Raw genomic sequence first — 16,382 nt, forward strand, 5'->3', positions numbered from 1 at the left:
ATCATTTCATTTTGCAAGCACCGGCAGCAGGCTTGCGAAACACAGGCTTGCTTCTCCTCTCCCCAACAGCTGATAGGGAGGAGAGAAAGAGGCACTTTGCTGGCCCTGTGCTTGGAGCAAAGTGCTTGCAACGCACAGCCATTTACTGTGTGAATAACACTGGGAAAGACAGCGGGGAGGCAGATCCTGCAATATACAGGTAATGACCGATTTACAATGGCCACCAGGGAACACTGCAAGGGATTTTGACTGGTGAGTGCAGCAAGCCACCTGCCAGCCATGCGACATCACTATGACATCATGTGATTGACAGGTGGTTTGTTCCACCTACCTGTCCTGTTTGGTCCTCTTGGTGGGGCCAGATAATGATCTGGCTCCCAGAGCCCAAAAGGATCTCCACCCCTGTGTGGATTCTTTGATGATAAGAAAGGCGAACATTATTAGTGAAACTCTTCCCACACTCTAAGCATTTATATGATTTATATGATTTCTCTCCTGCATGGATCCTTTGATGGGAAGAAAGGCCACTGCTCTGAGCGAAGCTCTTCCCACACTCCGAGCATTTATATGGCTTCTCTCCTGTATGGAGCTTCTGATGATTAGAGAGTGTACTGCTTCGGCTGAAGCTCTTCCCACAGTCTAAGCATTTATATGGTTTCTCTCCCGTATGGGTCCTTTGATGGTTAGTAAGGTGAGTTTTCTGGTTGAAGCTCTTTCCACACTCTGAACATGCAAATGCTTTCTCTCCTGTATGTAGTCTGTAGTGTGTTGTTAAGGTCTGGCTACAACTGAAGCTCTTTCCACACTCTGAACATTTAAATGGTTTCTCGCCTGTATGGAGTCTCTGATGATTAGACAGGCCACTACTGTGAGTGAAGTTCTTGCCACACACTGAGCATATATATGGTTTCACTCCAGTGTGGATTCTGTGATGATTAAGCAGGTCATGGCTCTGACAGAAACTCTTTCCGCACTCACCACATTTAAATGGCTTCTCTCCTATATGAATTTTTTGATGGTAAGAAAGACTACTAGTATTAGTGAAGCTCTTTCCACACTCTGAACATTTATACGGTTTCTCTCCTGTGTGGAGTCTCTGATGACTAGAAAGAATACTGTTATGACTGAAATTTTTGCCACACACCAGGCACTTATATGGTTTTCCTCCAGTGTGGAATCTTTGATGATAGAGAAGGCCATAGCTCTGAAAAAAACTCTTTCCACACTCAGAACATTTAAATGGTTTGTCTCCTGTATGCATTTTTTGATGGTAAGAAAGGCTACTGCTATAAGTGAAGCTCTTTCCGCACTCCGAGCATTTATACAGTTTGTCTCTTGTATGGATTCTTTGATGAGAAAGAAGGTGACTGCTCTGGCTGAAGCTCTTTCCACAATGAAAACATTTATACGGCTTCTCTCCTGTGTGGGTTCTTTCATGATAAGAAAGACTACTGCTATTATTGAAGCTCTTTCCACACTCTGAGCATGTATACGGTTTCTCTCCTGTATGAATTCTTTTATGTTTACAAAGGCTATTGTTATGAGTGAAGTTCTTTCCACACACTGAGCATTGGTATGGTTTTTCTTCTGTGTGGATTCTTTGATGAGAGATGAGGCCACTGCTCTGACAGAAACTCTTTCCACACTCAGAACATTTATATGGTTTTTCTCCTTTATGAACCCTTCGATGATAAGAAAGGCTACTGCTGTGAGTAAAACTCTTCCCGCACTCTGTGCATTTATAAGGTTTCTCCCCCGTGTGGATTCTCTGATGAGAAAGAAGCTCACTCCTCTGGCTGAAGTTCTTTTCACAATGAAAACACTTATAAGGTTTCTCTTCAGTGTGGATTCGGTGATGATATGAAAGACTGCTGCTGCTAGTGAAGCTCTTTCCGCACTCTGAGCACTCAAACGGTTTCTCTCCTGTATGGATCCTTCGGTGATTAAAAAGGGTACTGCTCTGAGTGAAGCTCTTTCCACACTCTGAGCATTTATATGGTTTCTCACCTGTGTGGATTCTTTCATGCACAATGAGATGTTTCCTGTAGTTGAAGCTCCTTCCACACTCTGAACATTTAAATGGTTTCGCCCCTTCACGCGGTCTTCTAAGATTCCTAAGGCTTGACATCCTAGTCATGGCTCTTGTACTTCGGGGGATTTTTGCCTGTTTCTTTCCTGTGTGACATTCTTCTGGCATCACAATTTCACTGAAGCCAGTGCCTTCTGGAACAACAGCTTTCTCCCTCAAATTCTCTTCTGCTTCAGTTTTAATTCTCTGCTGCCCATCCTCTTTGTTGCTCTCCCTCCCATCACCTGCAGGAATACAAAGGGAAACCTGATCAGGGAGGAACAGCTTCCCAATTTAGGGAGCAACCCCAGCCATTTACTGTGTGAATAACACTGGGAAAGACAGTGGGGAGGCAGATCCTGCAATATACAGGTAATGACCGATTTACACACAATTGTGCACATCCCAAACCAGGAAGTGACCCTAAAACAGCAGAACGGGAGCAGGGCAGAACACTTTGCGCTAATGTGTACGGAGACCTAGAACGTAAGCCCCATGGGAAACAAGGATTGCCTGTATTAAAACAGCATTGAGTCTCAGGTCTGGCTCTGCAGCTGCACGCAGGATTGATTACCTGACAGGAAGAGAGGTGTCTCCCTGGCAATACAATCGTAAAAGAAGTTGGAGTTCTTATTGCCAAATAAACTGTAATGAATCCAAATAAGAACTCTGGCCAAAAGTTTTAACCAAAAAACATACGTTTACTCATAAGTAATACCAAATGTACTATCAATTCTGTAAAGAATTACAGTCTTAAACATAAAATAGTTTCATATAGAAATTTTCTTTGAAGTCTTCTAGATACAGATGTCAAGGCTTCTCAAATACGTGTCAGATGCAAGCCAGGGAGACCAGGACAGGGCCCCGTTTCGGCATGGACATAACCTTATACTTCACATGCATACAATTTAATGGAAGAATCGTAACAGTCGTTTTTTTTATGATTTACAGACACTATATCCTTTTAGGAATCAAAGAAACAGACACCATATATATTTTTCATACAATTCTTCATAAAAAAACAAGGTAAGGAACCAAATACCATGAAAAGCCACTTTGGTTCATATATAAGCACGAGACTTTAAAACTTCCTGTAATAATAATTTTTCTGATGTTGTTGAATTATGACCTTTAGTGAATGATACTTTAAAATTCTGTTTAAAATTCTGTTTAAAACTTTGACACAACTCGTTTTATGTTGTTTAATAATGATTTTGTAAAATGTTTAATTCTAAAACGTGATGTACTCTGTGCTATTTAATATTATTTGATATTGCCAGCTGAAGAAGGCATCCATGCCGAAACGGGGCCCTGTCCTGGTCTCCCTGGCTTGCATCTGACACGTATTTGAGAAGCCTTGACATCTGTATCTAGAAGACTTCAAAAAAATTTCTATATGAAACTATTTTATGTTTAAGACTGTAATTCTTTACAGAATTGATAGTACATTTGGTATTACTTACGAGTAAACGTATGTTTTTTTGGTTAAAACTTTTGGCCAGAGTTCTTATTTGGATTCATTACAGTTTCCCTGGCAATACAGTCATAACCAAGAAATACTCACGGCAGGAGAATAAAACAACAGCTGGCTCCACTTTCCAAGGGTGTCACAACTAAGAGAAAACAAGTAGAGGGGAGCTAGAAACATAGAGGGTGAAAAGTAGAGATTCAGCAAGAGAAAAATTCAGAGGGAGAAGGAGAGAAGAGGAAGAGGGGGAAGAGAGAGCAGCGTGAGACAGAGAATGGCAGAGGGGAAGCCTGGTGGAAGCTTTACTTTATTTACTGCATTTGCCTTCCACATTTTTCTACAAGGAGTTCCAGGTGCCATACTTGGCTCTTCCGAACTTCATTTAACTCCAACAACCCTGCGATGAGAGCCAGTCCCAAGACAAAGTCATTCTAGTGAGTTTCCTGGCCGAGTGGGGATTTGAACCCTGGTCTCCTGGGTTCTAGTCAGACACTCCAACCACACTGGCTTTACCTCAGAGGGGAAGGAAAACAGAATTAGGAGAGGTTGGTAAGGTAGGGAGGTCTGGGGGACAGGAAATCTTCAAGAACAGGCTGAATGAAGGGGTTTCCTAAGGCAGGGAACCTATGTTAAAGGAAGGCAGGGGGAGTGTAAAAAGAAGCACTTCCTAGAGGAAGTAAAACTTACAAACAGATGGGTCAAAGGTGACAGACAGTTTATTCTGGGGCTTCTGACAATTCTTCAGACAGGCAGAGGGGGTAGGGAGCGACTGTAGTGTAAATAAGGGGACCCTACATAACCACGGAAAGGGTTTTAAAGAAAGCACAGGGCAGCAAAAAAGGAACAATTTATTGTTCAATCCATTTTGGACCACTCTGGTCCTTTGTTACACAGAAAGGCCAGAGTGGTCTGGAACACAATGGACAATAAATTACCCTCTTTTCCCCACCCTGTGGTTTTCTAAATCCCGAGTCAGAAAGGATGTGGTATGGCTGCAGAAGAGTCTTCATACAGAAAACTTTAAAAAAAAAAAAAAACCAACACCGATATTCCCTGCTTTTAGTAACTCAGCTAAGGAAAAGAAGGAGCCTTACCTGCAGAAGCCCGATTTCCATAATTCTCTTCCATAACTTCCCTGTGCAGGGTTCTCTGGACTCGATCGAGCACAGCCTACAGCTCCTCTGTGGAAAAGTGCACAGCCACCTTCACAAAGATCACGGGACCTTGAAAGCAGGAAAAGGAGTAACCTTCCTCTTGCCGATTGCTGCATCCCAAGAAGGATACTGTAGAGCGGTAAAAAGGGGCAGAAAAAAAGCCACCACAATGAAAACACTGCTTTTCTCTAAAGTCCTCTCCTACAGCAGCTGTGTACCATCTTCTTCCACCCAGCCCTCTCCCTGTTTGTTTGTTTTCTTAAGATTTAGTGTCAGGAGTATAACGTATTCCTGGACACCGCAGAGTTAGATGCAGACTTTACTGGAAGCTTCTGGCTGTTGTGTAATTGACTGGACAGCACAACGCAGGAACTCAGCAACTCACTGGATAACTATATACAGTATTAATTGATTGAAGCAACTAGTATCCATAAGTTACTATTTACAGACTTTACAAAATAAAAGAAACAAAACATAAAATCTTTCCTCTCTGTCTCTCTCTCTCTACACTGACCAGGTTCTCTACACCAACCATACACTAACCACACTAACCACACAGCTCTCACACAGAGCTGAGTCTACAGGCCGTTGCTAAGGGTCTGAGAGAGAGCAGATCTGGGCTTTCTGCCAACTAGTTAATTGCTCAGAGATAGACAGCTGTAATTCTGCACGTAGGCAACTCTGAAATCTCTAACATGTTTGACCAGATAAATCAGGACATCTGGGCATCTTGGGGAAGGGCAGTAGCTTCATGGCAGAGCACCTGCTTGGCATGCAGAAGGTCCTGGGTTCACCTCCAGGTTTTGCTGGGAAAGAAGACCCTGTGCCTGCCATCGGGGAGGGCGGCTGCCAGCCATCGGGGAGGGCGGCTGCCAGTCCGTGTGGGCAACACTGTTGCTCTGAACAATGGACTGGGGCGCAGGGAGCTTTGTGGAAACCTCCATACCCCAATCCTTGTGCGATTCCAGTCGCCTCCTTTGCAAGATTCAGTGGGAGGCAGATTCCTACGCTTCCGGGGAAGGGAGGAGGCTCCCGGGCAGAGCACCTGCTTGGCATGCAGAAGGTCCCAGGATCCATCCCCAGCTGGGCTGGAAAGAGCCCTGGGCGCGCCATCAGGGAGAGCTGCTGCCAGCCCGTGCAGGCAATACTGAGCTAGCTGGACTACTGGTCCGATTCAGCGACGGGGTTTTCCTTCCTTCCAACACCCCCATCATCAGCCCTATGAAGGGAGAGTGGCCCCAGAGGCCCCCTTTGCGGCCTCCATAAACCTCAGGCCGCCGCCCCCCCCCCCCGCCCGCTGCGCCCACCTCAAGCGCCGCTCGGCAGTTTTCTTTCTCCGCCGCCGCCCTCCGCGCCTCTCTCTCTCTCTCTCTCTCTCTCTCTCTCTTTCTCGCCCCAAGGCATGACGGGAAGGCTAGTGCCGCCGAGCGCGGCTGCCGCGGAATCTCGCCGTCCTGGTGGCGGGATGAAACTACGACTCCCAGCAGCCACCGCGAAGGGAGGACATAGAATGTCCAGCTGCTCCGCGCTGATTGGAGGGGGAGGGGAAAGAAGGGCGGGATGTTGCTATTGCTTGTCGTGGCTGCCCCCCGCCTGCAGGTGGCGCCGCGCTCTCGCTTCCGGGAGACATTCGCAGCGGGGACTTTGCGAAGAGCAAGAGGTCGGCTCCTGCTACTCTCCGCCTTCCGTTCAAAGTGACCTTGGAGTGGATTTCATTCATTGGATTGGATTCTATTTCTATGTCACTTTCCACTCAACCATTCAAACGAATCCCAAAGCTGCTTACAATACAAGCATTAAATAACAGCGACAAGAAGATCCAAAATGCTGCATAGATCGTATAGAATAATCTAACTAATCATCAGTGAAAAAATCGCAATCTCTGGGCAGTAGGGAGGGTTCAGTCCGGACCATTCACCTTAGTGGATTGCACTTCTAGTTACCTGTATATCAGATTTGCACGGAGGAGCACTCAGACATTTAAAAACGAAGGTGTCAGGGCTGCTGTAAGCCAGAAAACCTAGGTCCGTTGTGGGGATTTGTTTCACTGCACATATGCAAATTTTTAGAAAATTATTTTTTGAAATACGCGTTTTGTGATGTGCTAGATTTGCCCAAAAGGAAGTCAAAAATTAGAAAAATACGTGTGTAGCTTTAAGCCAGGCAAGGATTTTGAGTCACTCGCATAAAAATAATAATAAATAATAGAAATAGAAACAGCAAATTATTATTAAAACACTCCTGCAAGATTCTTCTCTTCCCCTCTCCCTCTACCTGCAATAGCAATTTTTAAAATTTATTTTTAATACAGCAGTATGGTGCAGGAGCATTCCTGCACAAAAAAGGTGCAGTTTTTTTGGTTTTTCTTTTTAAATGTGAAATTATGGCTATTGACACGACGTATTTCTGATGAGCTCAGATAGAAGTGTTTAATTAAACACATAAATGCTTTTTCCAAAATCTTGGACTTAAGCAGTAGTAGAATAAAACCCCTTCTAGGCAGGCAAATACTTCTAGTGAAATAGGTAAAAAGGTAAGGTAAAGGACCCCTGGACAGTGAAGTCCAGTCAAAGGCGACTATGGAGTTGCGGTGCTCATCTCGCTTTCAGGCTGAGGGAGCTGGTGTTTGTCTACAGACAGCTTTCTAGATCATGTGGTCAGCAGGACTAAACCGCTTCTGGAGCAATGGAACACCGTGACAGAAACCAGAGTGCACGTAAATGCAGTTTACCTTCCCACTGCAGCGGTACCTATTTATCTGCTTGCACTGTTGTGCTTTCGAACTGCTAGGTTGGCAGGAGCCGGAACAGATCAAGGGGAGCTCACCCTGTCACGGGGATTCAAACCGCCGACCTTCCGATTGGCAAGCCCAAGAGGCTCAGTGGTTTGGACCACAGCGCCACCTGCGTCTCTACTTCTAGTGAAATAGTTAATTGACAGAGAGAAAAAAGAATGGAGCATGGTCAGATTCAATGATGAGGTCCAGTCCCTCATCTTGCACTCTCTCCCATTGTGCTTAATGTAAAAGATAATGATCGATACAAGAGTAAGAATTATGAACCGGAGGGTGGGGAGTGGAAAGTCTTTTGTCCAGCACATGTCCAGGAGGTCAAAGACAAAAGGATATTATTCATAGTTTGCTCTCTATGGATAGTTCAGGTACAGCAGCCAATCCTGTGCACGGCCTGATTGCAACAAACATTTAAGTCACCTAAGATAATAGTGGGACACGGGTGACGCTGTGGGTTAAACCACAGAGCCTAGGGCTTGCCAGTCAGAAGGTCGGCAGTTCGAATCCCCGCGACATGGTGAGCTTCCATTGCTCGGTCCCTGCTCCTGCCAACCTAGCAGTTCGAAAGCACATCAAAGTGCAAGTAGATAAATAGGTACCGCTCCGGCGAGAAGGTAAACGGCATTTCCGTGCGCTGCTCTGGTTCGCCAGAACTGGCTTAGTCATGCTGGCCACATGACCCGGAAGCTGTACGCCGGCTCCCTCAGACAATAAAGCGAGATGAGCGCCGTAACCCGTCGTCTGCAACTGGACCTAACGGTCGGGGGTCCCTTTACCTTTACAGATAATAGTACTAGTCGGAAAGGATTGTAACACTTGCAGAGTGTTCTTTTAAAAATTGATCTGCTCAGAGATCCAGAAGTAAACTGAGCAAAAGGTAAGTTGTTCAGCCAACGGTGTTCCATTTACATGCACATACTTCCAGTCCATTTTTTTCTTTAAAAAACGTTTAGGGCTACTCTCATTTTCCTACCCATATTGAAATATTGCCCCTCAATGAGGCCAAACTTAGATTCACAAAATGTTTAGGGATATGCGTACCCCTGCGTCCCCCCCCCCAGGAAAAAAAGCACTGAATACTTTTTACTTTAGGAACTATCAAAATTTTATTAATAACAAGTGGACATTTCTTAATTGCAAGCATGGCAACTCCACAAGGTTTTGAGCCTCCTATGCAAACCTGCGCCCCCAGCCACCCTCCTCCCAATAATTTTGTCTCAAAAAGATTTCCACTGCTGGGTCCCGTGCAGTATAACAATGTCTGGCTACTGTTTGAGGTCACTTCTGTGATGAAGGAGGGAAGCCCAGGACAGCCTCTCCTACCTCCTCTGTTGCTGACTTAAAAGTTAATGTTCAGTTGAAGCAAGATCTTTTCCTTTCGGGTCTAATGGATATGCAATTAGAAAATGATTATGAACAATTATTTGAATACAAGATTATAGCGGCAAGACTTTTATTATGCAGAAAGATGGAAAGATTTAATATTACCTGCTATCATAGCTGTCAACTTTCGGATCTGAAAATAAGGGATCAGCAGCCTCACCTGACAGTCACATGGCAGTGGTGGGCGGAGCCAGAAGCAAAAGTGGGCGGGGCAGCTAGAACACGCCTCAGCTATTGCTTTTGTGTGGCGGGCTGGCACTCCAGCGTCGGCGCTGCGCCCGTCCCGTCTGCTCGCCGCTCCCTCGCCCGGCTGGCTTAGCGGAATGCTCCAAGCGCCGCCCGCCCGCCCCGTGCTCTGTCCCTGCTGTTTTCTTTTATATTATAAAATACTCAAGATATTGAGAAACGAAGGGCTTCGAGTAGAGATCTCCCGTGCTTTGCAGTGTCAGCTCCCCCGCCCCTCCTACGATCGTGACATGCAGTGAGGCGACACGGGGGTCTCTCCCTCCCCTATCCCCGGTGTGCCGAGTCGTGCCCTGCAGTGCTATCTGGGTCCTTTGCTCCCAGGGCGCCGCTCTGCGCCCAGGCTGCGTGTCTCGGGGAAGCAGAGCATGACTGCTACTGCGGCTGCGATCTGTTGCAGCGCCAGACGCTTCCCCAGGCCGGGCGGATCATGCCCTGCAGTGCTGCGCTGCTGACTACCTCCCACACACCCCTCCTCCCCTGGGGGAGGGCGATCTCCTCCACCCGGGCTTGCTTGCGTGCGCGGGGAGGGCACGGCCGTGTCCAGTGCGCGCGGCGGCGCTTTCCGTGCCGGGCGCCGTCCTGTGCAGTGCCTTGCGTGCGGCGCAAAATTGAAAAGCGCAGCAGCTGGGAACAGCTGACTCACACGGCCGGCAGATCGGTATAGAGCAGAGTTTAAAACGTGAGAGGCCGGGAGATGCGGGGGCTGGGAGAGAAGGGCGCGCAAGGAGAGGCAAGGCGCGCGGGGGCCCACACGCCCGCCTGCCGGCCCCGCGTCCGCTGCCCCAGGTGGTGGCGGCAACAACAATGGGAAGAGCCACTGCTGGCTTTCCTCCACCTTTTTTCGTTTCTTCCTGCTCTAAAATAAACGAGCAGAGGAGGGTGAAGCAGGCCAGCCCGCCCGCCCGGCGAGAGGCGCGCCCGGCCCCTGGAAGCGCTGCCGGTTCTGGCGCAGCAGCCAGCCAGGGAGGAGAGAGAGAGAGAGCGCTTGGCCAGGCTGCCGACGGAGCGCTCCCCCTAGCGGCTTCTCGCTCTCTCTCCTGGCTCTCCTGCTCTGCTTGCAGCCGAGGGAAGCGCCGACGGCTTGTCTCTCCTCTCCCCGGGCATTCCCGGCCCTCCTCCACCTCCACACAACCCGGGATTATACGGGTTTTTGAGGGATCCGGGAGAGGAGCGGGAAACACGTGTAAAAACGGGAGAATCCCGGCCAATACGGGATACTTGACAGCTATGCCTGCTATGGAGGAAGTGTTGTGGAAATTACTGGACTTGGCTGAGATGGCAAAGCTGATGTGCTTAATCACAGAAAAATCTTTGTTATTTACCGTAATAATTATTGGAAACCTCTTATGGGCTTTTTGTGGGGGTGGATGAACTTGTGATATCTAGGTTTGGAGATTGAACAATATACGCGTTTATGGAAAGTATGCCAGGTGTTACTTGGAGTGAAAGTTTTGAATAATTGTTTACATATAGCTGACAAGCAAGGAATGGAATCCCTCCCTTTTCTTGTTCTTTCTTTCTTTCTTTTTATTTCACCTTTTTGTATTTTAAAAAGATATTTTGTATTTGATACTAATCTTTGTATCTCTTCTTTAAAACTTTAATAAAAATACATTTAAAAAAAGAGAGGCCTTATTAAGAAAGGGATTTAATCACAACACTCATGTAAATCGTTTCTTCCCTTAGTGGTTTCTTTGATGGTGAGTAAGGTTAGATTTAGCACAAAAGCTCTTTCCACACTCCTGGCATTCATACGGCTTCTCCCCTGTGTGGATTCTCTGATGGGTAGTAAGACTTCCGCTTTGGCTGAAGCTCTTTCCACACTCCATACATTTATATGGCTTCACTCCTGTGTGGATTCTTTGATGTTTAGTAAAGCTTCCACTGCAACCAAAGCACCTTCCACATTCCAAACATTTAAACGGTTTCACGCCTGCATGGATTCTTTCATGCGTAGTTAGGTTTCCTTTTATCGAGAAGCTCTTCCCACACTCCTCACATTTAAATGGCTTCTCCCCTGTGTGGGTTCTTTGATGATAACGAAGTGAGCCGCTAATACTGAAGCTCCTTCCACACTCAACACATTTGTATGGTTTCTCCCCTGTGTGGATTCTTAGATGTACAGTAAGATATTTTCTCTCACTGAAGCTCTTTCCACACTGCATGCATTCATGAGGTTTCTCCCCTGTGTGGCTTCTTCGATGTGCATTAAGGGCTCCACTCTGAGTGAAGCATTTCCCACACTTATCGCATTCATATGGCTTCAAACCCGTGTGAGCTATTTTATGCTGGAAAAGATTTCCGCTGTTCTTGAACCTCCTTCCGCATTCCACACACACATACGGCTTCTCCCCTGTATGAGTTCTTTGATGGGAACTAAGACTTCCATTACAACGGAAGTTCTTCCCACACTCCATACATTTATATGGTTTCTCCCCTGTATGGATTCTTTGATGGAGAACAAGGCATATGCTACGGCCGAAATTCTTTCCACATTCCAAACATTTATATGGTTTTAGCCCTCTGTGTATTCTTAAATGTTTAGTTAGATAACTACTGCTTCTGAACTTCTTTCCACACTCCACACATTCAAAGGGCCTTGCTGCTGTGTGGATTATTTGATGTTTGTTAAGTACTGAAGTACAAGAGAAACTCTTTCCACATTCCAAACATTTATATGGTTTTAGCCCTGTGTGTGTTCTTTGATGTACAATAAAGTGCCCCTGTTGACTGAAGCTCTTCCCACACTCCACACATTCATATGGTTTCTCCCCTGTGTGTGTTCTTTCATGGACAGTAAGGCCTCCTTTCTGACAGAAGCTCTTTCCACACACCAGGCATTCATATGGTTTCTCCCCTGTGTGGCTTCTTTGATGTATATTAAGGGCTCCTCTCTGAGCGAAGCATTTCCCACACTCCATACATTCATATGGCTTCAGCCCTGTGTGAGTTCTTAGGTGCACAGCAAGTTTTCCGGTATCTCTGAAGCTCTTCCCGCACTTCAAACAATCATATGGCTTCTCCCCTGTGTGTGTTCTTTCATGGACAGTAAGGCCTCCTTTCTGACAGAAGCTCTTTCCACACACCAGGCATTCATATGGTTTCTCCCCTGTGTGGCTTCTTTGATGTATATTAAGGGCTCCTCTCTGAGCGAAGCATTTCCCACACTCCATACATTCATATGGCTTCTCCCCTGTGTGGATTCTTTGATGGATGTTAAGGGCTCCTGTTTTACTGAAGCTCTTTCCACACTCCATACACTGATATGGCTTCTCCCCTGTGTGAGTTCTTTGATGTACAGTCAGGTTTCTGATACAACTGAAGCTCTTTTCACACTCCACACACTCATAACCCTTCTCACGTCTGTGAGTTCTCCGGTGTGAATTAAGGTCTCCCCTTTCACTGAAGCCCTTTCCACACTCCTCGCATTTATATATCTCCCCCCTTCTGTGGATTTTGCAGTGTCTATTTAAATTTGATTTAGATGTGAATGTCTTCCCACAGTCTGGGCACTTTTCACTTCTTCCTTTGTGGTCTTGTGGAACAGGGAGTTTGCGGACATTGGTGCTCTGAGAAGTAGAGGTTTTATTTCCCTGGTTTCCCCCGTTCCTCTTTCGACCCCTTTTCTTTCCAGCCATCTCTCTTCCAACCTGTTTTTCTGCAGTGTCACTTCAGAAGACTGTCAGAAATCAGCTGCTATGGGGAAAACGATTAAGAAGGTGGGTATCCTAGGAATTCCAAGATTTTAAAAAGGAAGTAAAGATTCCTCTTTCTTCCCTTACTCTACAGTTTGATATGAAGTATGGTTTTCACTTTGCACCATTCATAGGTTTATAAGCCTTCTTCCAGTGTGGAATCTCTTATCCTTAGGGCAGGGCTGCAACTGAAGCTCCTCCTTCGCTCCTCTCATTTATATGGTGTTCTCCCTTCTGTGGGTTCTGCAGTGTCTATTTGATTTATATTTCAATATTTTCCCCAAGACTGGATACTCTTCCCTCCTGTTCAGTTCAAAAACGTCTTGCGACAGCAGGCATTCACAGGCATCAACACCTCAAGGAACACAGAATTCATTCCACTCCTCTTTTTCATTCCTGCTGATTTTAAAATATTTGTTTCTTCGTGTTATACTTGCTTCTTCCCAAAGAAACAGCTCCTGATAATTCTCGCTCTCCTGCCCATCCACTGCATAGAAGGATTAAAACAAAACAAAACACCACATCAGGAGTTTGAACCAGAAATCAAGGATCATGTTAGGGATAAAGGCTAATTAGCTGCCTCCCTCAATTCAGTTTTCTCCCCTTTCCTCACTGCACAAAAACTGCTTAGAAAACTAGTATGACTGCTATATCATTCACAGATAATGAAAGCAATATTGTTATGCATCTAATTCAATATAGTAAATAATAAACAGGACACTGAAAAACAAATAGTTAACAGCAAATTAGCTTAATGAGAAGTTAGGGTGGGTTTGTAAGAACAGCTAAAGGATTCCACCCTGAGACCTGCAGTTATAGGGCGGTATACAAATTTAATTAATAGTAATAGTAATCCCTGGTTGGTTGGAAATCATATGGGTGGGTTGTGACTGTTGTGGAAAAAGGTGTTGTAATTATGGGACTGGTTAGCTCATGAATATACATTAGTTCAAGGGGTATAAAATATCATGTCTGAGAACTACAACCTTGCAGCCCCTTTGGGATTTCCGGATGTTTATACAAATAAGGGCATAATTTTTCACTTAAAGCCAGTGCCTGTTGGCATTCCTTTAAAAAAAAAATTCTCTCAAACATAATTTTTCCTATATCCACTAGATGTCACTCTCTCTCGTCTTTATTTTCTCCCTTCTTACCAATTTTTTAAAAATAAAAATTCAAAGATTCAGGTAGGTAGCGTTTGGGGGGGGAGAAGAAACCTTGGAAACGGCTTTAGTTTTTTAAGCTTCTTTTCTTAAATCCAATCAGGTAGCACCTCTAAAAGCAAATTCAAACCTTCGCCCAGGAACAACAACAACAACAACAACAACAGGGGAATCATAGAGTTGGAAGAGACCACAAGGGCCATCCAGTCCAACCCCCTGCCAAGCAGGAAACACCATCAAAGCATTCCTGACAGATGGCTGTCAAGCCTCCGCTTAAAGACCTCCAAAGAAGGAGACTCCACCACACTCCTTGGCAGCAAATTCCACTGCCGAACAGCTCTCACTGTCAGGAAGTTCTTCCTAATGTTTAGGTGGAATCTTCTTTCTTGTAGTTTGAATCCATTGCCCCGTGTCCACTTCTCTGGAGAAGCAGAAAACAACCTTTCACCCTCCTCTAGATGACATCCTTTTATATATTTGAACATGGCTATCATATCACCCCTTAACCTTCTCTTCTCCAGGCTAAACATACCCAGCTCCCTAAGCCGTTCCTCATAAGGCATCGTTTCCAGGCCTTTGACCATTTTGGTTGCCCTCCTCTGGACACGTTCCAGCTTGTCAGTATCCTTCTTGAACTGTGGTGCCCAGAACTGGACACAGTATTCCAGGTGAGGTCTGACCAGAGCGGAATACAGTGGTACTATTACTTCCCTTGATCTAGATGCTATACTCCTATTGATGCAGCCCAGAATTGCATTAGCCTTTTTAACTGCTGCATCATACTGTTGAGTCATGTCAAGTTGATGGTCTACCAAGACTCCTAGATCCTTTTCACATGTACTGCTCTCAAGCCAGGTGTCACCCAACCTGTATTTGTGCCTTTCCTTTTCTTTGCCCAAGTGTAGTACTTTACATTTCTCCCTGTTAAAATTCATCTTGTTTGCTTTGGCCCAGTTCTCTAATCTATTCAGGTCATTTTGAAGTGTGTTCCTGTCCTCTGGGGTATTAGCCACCCCTCCTAATTTGGTGTCATCTGCAAACTTGATCAGGATGCCCTCAAGCCCATCATCCAAGTCATTGATGAAGATGTTGAATAAGACTGGGCCCAAGACAGAAACCTGTGGCACCCCACTAGTCACTTCTCTCCAGGATGAAGAGGAGCCATTGATGAGCACCCTTTGGGTTCGGTCAGTCAGCCAGTTACAAATCCACTGAATGGTAGCATTGTCTAGCCCGCATTTTACCAGTTTCTTTACAAGAATATCATGGGGCACCTTGCTGGAATCAAGATAGGCTACATCCACAGCGTTCCCTTCATCTACCAGGCTTGTAATTCTGTCAAAAAAATGAGATCAGATGAAGAAGAAGAAGAAGAAGAAGAAGAAGAAGAAGAAGAAGAAGAAGGTATCAAGAGGAATTATCCCTCTAAATAGGGAATTTTTCTTCCACTCCAAAGCCCCCTCCCCTGCTCTGCATTCCCTTCCTCCTTTTCCCTTCCTATCTGGGGATCTCCTTTGCATTCAATTGCACTCTGCACTCCTCACACCTCCCCTTGGGGCTGAATGGGGGTTTGGGATATCAGCGGCTGCCTCCTTTCCCCCGGACAGCCGCTGCCGGCCAGTGCAGGCAATACTAGTTGAACCAAGGCCCAAGGGGTGCAAGTCAGCTTCCTTCGCTCCTCCTGAAGCAGCTCGCCCTTTTGAACCCCCGAGGGAATCTCGCTTCGTTTGCAACGGAAGAGACCACACAGATCATGGGCAGAGGGACACACTTTGCATGCAAAAAGGGACACACACACACACACACACCGGAGAGCCGCTGCCAGTCCGCGCAGGCAACGCTGAGCGAGGTGAACGGCTAACCGATGGTCTGAACTCAAATTTTTTTTTCCTTGGCTGGTTGATGGTTTGCAGCCGAGTTTCAAATTTGGAAGCGGCATCCACCCAGTTTCGTCTCATCCACGCATCAACTAGCATTGCTTGAAATGTCGAATAAATCGCGCCGAGGCGAGGCCCTATTGGAAAAAGGGGGAGGAAGGCTCCTTACTTACAGTTTATTTGTACTTGCAAGGACGGCTGCAGATTTCACGCCTACGCCATGGATCTTGCATAAAAAGAGAGGGGTTGAGAGACTAAGGGAGGGAAGGAGGGAGGGAGGAAGAGGAGGAGGAGCTTTGGTGGGATTCCTAGGAAAGTGCAAAGTGCATTTTCCCCGGGGGATCTGCCAGTCTCCCCACCTGCCCTCTGCTGGCTGGAGCCGTGCATCATCATCATCATCATCATCATCATCCTTTATTTATATACCCCGGTCATCTAGATGGGTTTTCCCCAGCCACTCTGGGCGGCTACCAACAGAATATTAAAAACACGAAAAAACATCAAAATTAAAACAAAATCAAAAATTCTTTCCAGTAG

At 46.0% G+C, this 16,382-nt stretch overlaps 1 protein-coding gene across 1 annotated transcript; it reads right to left on the reverse strand.

Annotated features, from left to right (window-relative positions):
* On the reverse strand, positions 1–16,096 carry LOC117042470 (zinc finger protein 850-like). The gene is made up of 4 exons (XM_033142016.1): positions 16,019–16,096; positions 10,796–13,292; positions 4,631–4,706; positions 1–2,313 (listed from the first exon to the last, which is right to left on the reverse strand). The coding sequence occupies exons 2-4, from the start codon at positions 12,746–12,748 to the stop codon at positions 299–301; spliced, it is 4,044 nt and encodes a 1,347-aa protein (XP_032997907.1). The 5' UTR covers positions 12,749–13,292; positions 16,019–16,096; the 3' UTR covers positions 1–298.
* Positions 16,097–16,382: the final 286 nt, after the last annotated feature.

This window comes from Lacerta agilis, chromosome 2 (assembly GCF_009819535.1).
Source record: "Lacerta agilis isolate rLacAgi1 chromosome 2, rLacAgi1.pri, whole genome shotgun sequence".
In the NCBI taxonomy this organism is placed as follows: domain Eukaryota; kingdom Metazoa; phylum Chordata; class Lepidosauria; order Squamata; family Lacertidae; genus Lacerta; species Lacerta agilis.